The 10,663-nt window shown below is 40.5% G+C and overlaps 1 protein-coding gene and 1 long non-coding RNA gene across 4 annotated transcripts in view; one reads left to right on the top strand and one right to left on the bottom strand.

The window, feature by feature from the left end:
* The first annotated feature begins 1,244 nt into the window (after window positions 1-1,244).
* The window catches only part of LOC117951319, a 17,340-nt gene continuing 7,921 nt past the window's right edge, over window positions 1,245-10,663 (top strand). The window contains exon 1 of the long non-coding RNA XR_004658141.1: window positions 1,245-1,444. This is a non-coding gene — a long non-coding RNA (uncharacterized LOC117951319). The remainder of the gene's footprint in view (window positions 1,445-10,663) is intronic.
* arhgef37 (Rho guanine nucleotide exchange factor (GEF) 37) overlaps window positions 7,750-10,663 on the bottom strand; it is a 27,864-nt gene continuing 24,950 nt past the window's right edge. For all 3 annotated transcript variants that reach the window (XM_034882966.1, XM_034882967.1, XM_034882968.1), the window contains one exon: window positions 7,750-9,017. In XM_034882966.1, the coding sequence (XP_034738857.1) occupies window positions 8,799-9,017 (219 nt within the window). In that variant the 3' untranslated portion in view covers window positions 7,750-8,798. The remainder of the gene's footprint in view (window positions 9,018-10,663) is intronic.

The following is a 10,663-nucleotide window of genomic DNA, read 5'->3' as shown; positions in this document are numbered from 1 at the left end:
TATATAGACTTTAGTGGTCCCTAATACTGTATCTGAAGTCTCTTTTATATAGACTTTAGTGGTCCCTAATACTGTATCCAAAATTCAGCCTTGGTGCAGAATTCCAGCCTCTAGAGCCAGTCCCACGATGAGCTTTCCTTAGGGTGTGCCATTTCTGAGTCTGTGCTTTTGAGAAGGGGGGGGTAACTATCGTGAGTTAACTATGACATTAATGTGATTAATCGCAATTAAATATTTTAATTGTTTGAAATTTTCATGCCACGGGACCGTTAAACGGCTGCTAACAGATGAAAAAGTTAGCTGACGTTATTATTATTAACCACACACACACACGTTCATGCCACTGAAAATGAATACACATGCTTGAATGGACACGTTGAGGGAAGAGGTGAACAGGAAGTCAACAGAGGGACATGTTGTGACAACCATAAGATATTCATGCAGACATATATCCATTTTTACACACAAAGCTGATAATTGAAGCATCTACACTCATGCAAGCATGCGTTGCCGTGCTTCCACACAAATTCAGAGGCAGCATTTGTTCCCTAAGTGCCACTCAAAAAGCCCCTAAACCAGCTCTCCAGTTCACACTCCAGTGCCCTCTGAAGCCGGCTAATGCTCCCTGTAGAGAGGCTCGGCACAAACACTCATCTGCTCAGACTCCACACTCCTGCCTTCGCCGCAACAAACACACAGCTGACATTGTGCTGCAGCTGTTGTTAGCTGCATGCATGGAGGTCACGGACATAAAAACAAATACATTTGTTAGAAGTCCAAAAGAAGACTAGTTTAAATATGAATATTCATTTGAGAATTGAATATGATCCATCATTCATTCATTGGATAGTTTTCACCAAGGTATGACCATAGTACATTAGCCTACATCAAAATCTTTGATATGAAAAAGCTAGTCTGCGATGTTCACCTCCATTTTTAAGATTACTACCATAGAATGTATGAACAAAGAGGACGTAACCACAGTGACGTCACCCATTTGTGCCATGAACCCTCATTGCTGCCTCTATCATCACTGACAGGTCTTATTGGGACCATTATTGCCTAACTGTACATCACGTAGTATTGAAGAAGACCTAAAACTAGCGGTTGAGATCATAAACTCATTATGAAAAGGTAATAAATCAAGTTAGTAGTAGGGTCATTTTCTCATAGACCATCAGAATCAGACTTCTTTTTGCAACAAGTGAACTTCTGTATTGGCTTCCCTTATCAGGCCCGGAGGCCATATTACAAATCCCACTACGGCCCCGCCCTTCAAAAGCATTTATGGGCCAGTTGTCTATGCTTACGCAAGGTAACATAATCCCATTTGTACAGGTCCTATCCCCTAACCAATCGGCTATCCTAAAGCTTAACCCCAACCAATCGAGCTACTTCGTGGGGAGGGTCTTGCCGGGGCCATAGTGGGATTCATAAATTGGCGGTGCGGAGGTTGCCATTAATTGATACATATAATTGCTTTGGAGGAGAAGCTTTGTGCTCATTGGTCAAACTTGCTGCAGCTTTTCAAAAGTTCCTGCATTGCCTGCGAGGCTCAGGTAAAAAAAAAAAAAAACTCTTCTTCACTGGTACATGGGCTGAAGCTGGCTCCTGGCAAGAAGTACAGAAGATGACAGAGAATATCTAAATCAGTTTGGCCTAGAAGAAAAAACAAAGACACACAAGACAACCCTTGTGTGGTGTGGTCCAAGACGGACAACCCAACCAACAGTCAGTCAGTCAAAACCTCTTCCTGCAGTTGTCCAAACTCATGAAAGTCATTATTTCAAAAAAAAAAGAAGTGAAACAGCTCACGGGCCATTGTGCTGGGTCTGTTTCGTCCTCTCCTGTTAGTGTTTTCAAGTCATTAGTATTTGTCATCTTGTGTTTTTCTCTCTGTCAGTAGGAATCAATACTGGGAGTTCTTTGTCTCACTTTCCCCATTAAGCATTTCTTTACACATCTCTTTATCAATAACTCAAATCAAATATGCCTCCAAGTAAACCAAACTGGTGCTAATGACACAAAAACAACCCATTAGAGCACCTGTGGCTGGATGTTTGCTGTCGGACGCCGGCTGAGGGAACAAAACAGCTAAAAGCGGAGCTTGCTAACAGCAACTGACAGGCAGAGAAAACACAAACTGGGCGTTCAGATTAGGTTCGGCTCACCAACAAAACACATAGTTTGTGGGGTAAGGAAAAAATACTGTCATTGCATTTCCCCCCAATTTGCTGTGAGCTGCTTTACATTCACACAGCAGGTGAGCTCACTGAACTAACCCGAAACATAAACAAAGCTAAACACAGAATGTGTGTGTGTGTGTGTGTAGATGCTCACTGCAGCTTTGTGTTGTGCATTTGTTTTTCTACTCCGCTGCACCGAAGGTGTATGGAGATGAAAGAGGTACCTGGGAGTGCTTCCAACTCCCATCTGTTTCTCTGGAGAAAACAAAATGACTAAAGTGGCTCAGAGAAAATGGGAATTTGACAATTGTTTTATTACACGGTGAAAAATAGGAAAGGGAGTAGAGGGACTACAAACCGCTGAATCAATTTCAGCATGAGAATGAAGAGTTGAGAACAGGATGTGACTAAAACCAACAGACAGAAAGTGGCGAGGCACACGAGCAATCCAAGTATTTCAGATTAGCTGCTGATGATGTGGTGACAGCTGCTGAAGACCCCGACCCGTTTGGGAAGCGGGCCTGTTGTCACTGCAGAGTACGAGGGGATGTGTTTACTCTGCAAACATGTTCAGTCTGTAAGAATCTCCCAGAACAAGCAAACTGCTCTGCTAACACGCTCAGCTGTTGGGTTTCTGTGCCTGGCTCAGAAACCCAGGGCACCACAAGGGCACCACAGCGGAGGTCGTTGACTAAGTAAGAAGCAGTTGTTGTCAACATCAGTGTCCACACTTTATCCAACAAGTCTGGGATTGGAATTTGGAACCAGCGGGGTAAAAGCTCGTCAGTTTGTCTTCACTAGTGTCTGGAAGGAAAACATTTTCACACCGATAGAAAATGTATATTTGAGAGTTTAAAAAAGTATTTTGAAAGATCTTTTTTTTCTCAGAAATAATTTTTAAATCTATATTTAAAACGTTTTTTAGTTAAACTTTTTCTCTCAAATATTTTTTACACTCATAAAATGCTTTTTTACTTTCAATGTGATAATTTATTCTCTCAAACATTTATTTTCTCACATGTAATAACGAAACAACTCTAGCTCCATAGGTGGAAGATAGATGGATTTCAACAGAGTTGATTAAGTTATAAGAAAATATCATGGAAGGTTATACTTAAGGGATTGTAGCTTTGGAAGATATCTACTTGATTTGAATAACTCAAGAATGTGAAGCCTTGTATCCGCCTTAATATTGTTGTTTGTAGTTTAGTAGACCGGGCTAAATTTGGTCAAAAAGTTATAATTTTTAGATGTCTAGATTACATATAACCGTTGTTGTTTTGTTTTTTTTCCAGAATTTCCCCTGCTTCACAGTGAAATATAATTGTCAAAACTAGGTGATCTTCACATCTAAAATACTTTTAAGTTTCAACCAAATTCATCCTGGTTTTAACCTGGTTTTCACCAAATCAATGTTGACTTGTTACATTTCTAGTGGTAGCCAATAATATGCAGCCATCTTAATAACTGATTAACCATCTTTAAGCAATCTTTAATCTTTAAGCAAAACTACTTGTCACTGTCCTGTGAAAACCATGTATCTTCAGAACTTGATATGACTGTTAATTCTCAGCTTTGTGAAAGTGCATCTTTAAGGAAATAAATTGGGTTTTAAATTGTATATGTAGCTGACAAAGTCACAAAACATAATCAGTTTAACACCACATTTGGAGTTAGGTGGTCTTCAATGGACAGCGTTGGTTTCAGCTCGTTAAATAGGAGGATTTGCAACCTGTCTGTTTTTATTCATTGTTTGTGTCTTTGTGTTTTGGACAAATTTAGCAGTTTTAAGACATCAAAATAGACTATTTAGATGTCCAGAGACATGCAGGTTTGGTTAATGGACAGCTCTAAATTGCCTGTAGGTGTGTCAACCCTGTGAGTGACTGCGACCTGTCCAGGGTTGTAGCCCGCCTCTTGCCCAGTGTGAGCTGTGATTGGCTCCAGGCCCATCAAAGGGAAGCCGTGTATAGGTAACAAATGGACTTTGGACAATGCTGATGACAAATGTTCAATATTATCTATTTCTATCTTCAATGTAGACCTTGAACATAGTTTCTGATCAAATCCATGTCCTTTACTGTAAGTTCAGCCCCCTTTGGAAATACTCAGAGAGTTCAATGCCAACAAGCACATGTTTTCACAAGACATTAAAGTGGATAAAAAAAACACTAAAAATGTTTGAAAACTGTTTTGATCTTTTCATGTGTGAATGTTCATATTTCAGAATGTGGTATCAATGTGAGGCGACATGACGACACTGAACAGGTTTCTGGTTAGTTTTATTGAAGACACACAGTCAGTTCACAGCTGCCCTGACAGATACTACTGCTGAGCTGCAGACATCTGCTGTGTGTGTGTGTGTGTGTGTGTGTGTGTGTGTGTGTGTGTGTGTGTGTGTGTGTGTGTGTGTGTGTGTGTGTGTGTGTGTGTGTGTGTGTGTTCAAAATCATAACTTTGGCAACACTTCAAAGACTTTATGGTTCAGTTCAGGTAGCCCTGTGGCTTCCAATAAGTTAAGAAACAACAACATGACTTAACACAGTTACAAAACAATAAATTATAGACAGAAATGATGTACAGACGGTGAAACCAGGTAATCAGCAGGTTAAACACGTTACACTTCACACATTTGTTTGACAGCTGCTTAATAAAAAAAAAAGAAATTTAAAAAATCCCCCAAAAATGATGAACAGAATGTACAGGATTATGTTCAGGCTCTGTTCTCAGGCAAGCTCTAATACTGTCAAAGGTAAAGAGGTTGGTCACTCACACACACACGGTCACACACTCTCACACACGCTCACACACACAGCCTAGATCTCCTACTCTATCTAGTGGAGAGTTCAAAAATGGCAGCCTCCTTCGATCCACGCACACAAACACCATAAGGGACTATGTTAATTTGCTAACCTAAAGTTTCTGATGAAAAAGAAAAGATTTTTATGAAAAAAATTCACCCTTCACTTCTTATTTATTATTGTTATCTGTTGATGGTTATATATCATAAACACATGGCTCTCAATGTTTACCTTTACCAATGTTTTACATTTTTAAATTATTTACATTTTTGGTTTTATTTGCTCTGGGAATAAGTAAAGGATTAAAAAAATAGCAGCTCCTCCCTGTTAATTTGTCATTAATGGGAATTAAAAATATATTCTTAAAAGAGGAATACATGCCAAAACGTAAGGTTTAAAGCCATTACATTGTTTTTAACAAAATGTCATAGGCTGAATTGTTCCAATCACACTCAACTGGCCTGGTGAAGGCAGGTAAAATGTCATCAGTTTAGCCTGATATTTACCTTGAGGACATGTAATATTTTGGTATATTAGTAACATTTCACGCACACTCAACCTTGTGTCATAAACTGGATCTTGCTGTCCCTCCTGCTGCTCTGCTCCGTCCTGACATTCAGACAAACGGAACAGCTAAGCTCCAGCTGAGCAGCTCCCTCCCTTTGCTTCACAAGCACTGCAGCTGATACAGCACGATCCAGTGGAAAAGGCTCTTTCTGTTATGCAGTAACATGCCACTTTCAGGAATGTCATATGCATATCAATCAGACCACACCATGTTGGAAACATATTAAATAATAAAGAAAAGAAGGACTCAATTGCTTTAAAGCTTTTGTGCATAACTATTTGATATTAATGATCGTCCATTACATTCAAGCTATTTCCAAATGAGTTGCTACAAAGCTAGTTAAGACAATCAGCTCCACACAACTCTCTCTGTATGTCTCAGTGTGACTATGTTCAGAAGATTGTGGCGTCCCGTGACTTTCCCGCGCAGAAGCTCAAGCAAAGATAATGATCTCTTCTGAGGAGTCCATCATGTTTTTTTAATCCTCCGTGTCCTCCATGGCTACTAGCAACTGCGTGGAGGATGTGTGTGGGCGCGTGCGCGATCAAGGAAGGCTTGTGTAATGTAGACGCGCCTCATGGGGGCGGCAGAAACTACGCACTATAGCTTTACATTCTAATTTTAATCTCTGCACAGTTGTGTCTATGTGGAGATTTGCATAGGCCCCACATACACAAAACAAATCTTCAAACATTTATAGAATAGTTGGAAGTTTGAATCTCGTAAATTCAATAACTCTGGTAGGACATAAATGGGGCATCTCGCTTGCTCTACTGCACAGACGTATGAATTATTGCTCAGCTGTGATTGGAGCATTAAGTGAAAAGGGTGGGGCAAAACTGCAACAACAACAAAAACATTTAAACACAGAGATTTATTTTCTTTTCATCCCTTTTCCAACATGGTGGGTAAGAGTTGGTGCAGACAAGTCTTTTTGGTCTTTTCCATTAATGCTGGCATAAAGAATGTTTTCTTGCTCATTAATTAGTCTGTCAGATTAGGGACAGCTCAATGTAACGGGTGGACATCTGGACCTTTTCACCAATAGATGCATTTGTAGCTGTAAATACATACAACATACATAAACTAATGGAGATAAAGACTTCAATGAGTTGTTCTCTTAAAAAAAATGCACTGAATTTAAAAAGTTACATGCATTGAAACAAAATGGTTGGCCATGGTACTTTTTCAGTTCAGTCATGCGGGTCTGAATACTGTGTCAAGGAGATACTGAAGTGGAAGACATTTGCTAAACTGAAAAAACAACTTAACTTCTGCGGTAACTAAATGTTTTCCCAGTCCATCCAACTTGAAGAAATGCCACAGGGAGACGCGACCTGCATTAATTGAACAGTAGCCATAGCAACAAGCCTCTCCAGGTCCCTATGAATACATTAGAAGTTTGCTTCAGTTCTGTCTATAATATTTTATATCTATTTAAAATCTTTTCAAGGCAAAAACCTTCAAGAAGGAATTTAGTCTTGTACTGTAATAGGAGTGGAGCAAATGAAAGCACACCATTGATACATCTACCTTACAGATACAAAGCTAAATGTAGGAAGAGAGGAGTCTATTTTAAAACAGCTCATGGTTAGAGTGGGAAAATGAAGGAGGCTTAGACAAAATAAACATCCAGAATAATAGGAAGACTCTGTGCTGCCGAGTCTCCTGCCTGCCTGCTATTCCTCCTGGCATCCTTCTATTCCATTTTCCCTCCAACACTTTAACTTCTTCTCCCTGTATGAATTCCATCCTGTTTCTTTAATCGCCACCTACTCTCCTCCTCTCTCTATCTCTCTCCTAATCAGCCCTTGAGTCATTTAACATTCACATCACATTACACAATCTGAGATGATGAGAGCGCTGTGTACCTGTCAGTCTCGATACGGTACTGCTCCTGCCTCCAGGTGAGGAGGAGGAGACCACACACACACACACACACACACACACACACACACACACACACACACACACACACACACACACACACACACACACACACACACACACACACACACACACACACACACACACACACACACACACACACACACACCTGTCAGCCCAATTTCATATCAAACGGATACATGCACGCACACGCACGCTGTGTGAGTCCAAGTGTTGCAGTTAGCTCGCAAACACACAGAGGCTCCAACGAGAACATGCAGCCTTTCGTTTTCAAGGTTTTCGGGTTTGAATCCGACCTGCGGCCCTTTACTGCGTGTCATCCCCCACCTCTCTCCCCCTTTCTTGTCCATCCATGGTCACTAATAAAAAAGGGAAAAGCCCCAAAAAATAATCTTCAAAAAAAAAATGTAAATACAGCACACACGCTGTATCTTCCTTCATTTTCTTCCAGTGTGTCACAGAGTAAGATAAAGCATTCTGTGGGGCCATGTCCACAGTAAAGCAGAGACATCCTAAAACGCTGCGGATATCTCAAAGGTTATCGTCACCCCATTTTCACGTGCCTTCTGTTGCACATGTTCTCCCATTGAGCCAGCAACTTTACGATATTTCGTCTAGCTATTTAACATGTCCACACTGTTGCACCGCCAAGTAACGTCTAGATAGTGTTTGGAATGATATTACAATCAGATGTCATTGTTTTAAAGCTCTAATTTGTTAGTCCACACCATTATGTGAGACTGTCTCATAACCACTTTGGAGAGCAAAATATATATTTATAGTGTTGATGGACAAAGGTGTCAACATTTTTTTCAAATATATATCCAAGTTTGTAAGAAAATGGCCTAAGAGAAGGCCCGTACTTGTAAAAGGTTACACCATTAGTGATCCAATCAAGAGTCTAAGGATAGAAGCTGTTGTATTCTGTAAAGCCCTTTGAGGCTAATTTCTGATTTGGGGTTTTACGTATGAATAAAATTGACGTGACTTGACTTTTACTTTCCTTTTCTTGTAATTTGATAAATGTGCACGGGACATGGGTGTAGGATAAGTGATAAAGATAAAATAAAGTTGCAGCTGAAAAAGTAGTCAACAGAATTTGGCTTTTAGTTCTACAGTAACAATGTGGCCATCCAACTATTTTGTGTATATGCCTCAAATTAATCCGATTTTGACATTGACAATGAAAATAACTGATGGTCACTATGTAGAATAATGCTTTTGTTTGAAAAGCAGGTGCACCTGCATTACAAAAATACTGCTGTAGGCCTTTTAAAGACAGTGTTGGTGAATCCCTAGTCATACTGTGCATGCTGCTCTTTCCTCTCCTTCCTTTCACCAGTAAGGCTGGTATGTGCCAGGTGGCCCAGTCCCCATGGGAACCATTGTGAGGTAGTTGGAGGGCACATAGCCTCTCTTCCCACCTCTCGTCTCCACTAGACTCCATTCAGGGTTCCCACGTTTGTCGTGCCGCTCCAGGACACGAACTGGCTCGCCGGCTCGAAGAGAAACTTCATGGTTTCCTCTCGCTGTGAAGTCATATGCTGCCAAAATCTGGAAGAGAGGAACCTGGGTCAAAAACAAGGAGTGAACATCTGTCATGCCAGGTACCTTGTGAGGTGGGCAATGGTGATTACATAGCAGAGAACAAAGTGAAGAGAAATGGAGAGAAAACGTTATTTCGTGACCTTACTAGTAATAGAGGGGAAAGCATGTTACATTTGGCAGGGTAGCATCAGAGGAAAGGTCATGCACTCAAAAGGTTTTATCTTCTGTGATGTGGCCATTTAAAGACAAGTTCAATTTGCCAGGCATTAGCACTACATTGTCACACTCTGCACAAGTTTGTTCAATCTAAGTTGTCCTTATCAGCCTAAGCTCGTTAGGGTCAGCTCTGATTTGGGTTGAATGCAAATGCTAGCATGTTAGCATACCTAAAGCCGTCCTGTTTTAATGCATGCTGACTATGGGGTGCTATTCTGATGTCTGGAACATAACATTGAGCATGTTAACATGCTCATAGTAAGCCTGTCTGTATATCTGTATATCACTTTACAGCAAGCTAATATGCATACAGATAGCATGTGTTAAAATATGATCATTTATTGACTGCCAGAAGAATCATATTGTAATATGACCTTCCACAGACAGATCAAGCAGGCTACAGTTATTCCGATGTGTTCCAACATTTCAAGGACCAGTATGGAGGATTTAGGGAGATCAATTGGCAGAAATAGATTATAATATACAGAATTTTGTTTTCCATAGTGTTTAATCACCTGAAATTAAGAAACAATGTGTTTCCGTTCATATAGAAAGAGCCCTTCATATCTACAAATGTAGCTGGTCCCATTAAATGTTTAGTGATTACTAGATACCGGATCCCAAAATGGCGGCTATTCAGTTCAATGAGAACTGCTTGCATGGTACATACGGCAAAAAAAACTATTTTAAGGTTCCGGGTTTACTTGCGTGATATGCGGCCTAATGTGCAGTGATGTTTATCCCGCTGGTCCCGCCCCTGAGTTTACACACCATCCTATAGACTTTACATTGGGCTGACATTAGATCAGGTTTTTAAACTCGCTTTTACCAGCTCCCGATTCAAATATAAAAACTCCATGGATTAAAAATTCTGAATAGAAAGAGTCAAACTCAACCATGTGTGCAGTTTGAGGTTTCCTTACAACAGTGTTACAAGCGTCTTTTTGGGCTGCAGGGGGACTTTTCCTTGCAATACCACGGGTACCACTGGAAAATAATTGGCTGCAAGGCTAAGCGGTGTCCCCGTATCCAGTTCTTCTTATACATCCATGGCGGGTCCTCTTCCACTGAGCCTGCCATGCTACAGGAGCCCAGGATGGACAAACCAAACACTGACTCTAAAGAGGGCCTTTCACGTTTTAACGTTACATGAAGGCGACCATAAGCTCTACTCCACACGACTCACTGCAAGATGGCACTAAATCCTACACACTGCTCCTTTAAGTGATTAAAATGATTTAAGTGATCGGATTGAATTGGGATACCCATTATTAAAGGTTCCGGATCTTGTACAAAATTCACCACTTTTATTTTATTATTTCAATTTTATTATTATTTCTTATCTAAAAAATTACACACAGGTGCAAATGCGCACACACACACACACACACACACACACACACACACACACACACACACACACACACACACACACA

This window comes from Etheostoma cragini, chromosome 10 (assembly GCF_013103735.1).
Source record: "Etheostoma cragini isolate CJK2018 chromosome 10, CSU_Ecrag_1.0, whole genome shotgun sequence".
Taxonomy (NCBI): Eukaryota; Metazoa; Chordata; class Actinopteri; order Perciformes; family Percidae; genus Etheostoma; species Etheostoma cragini.
This window is presented reverse-complemented; position numbering and strand designations above follow the sequence as displayed.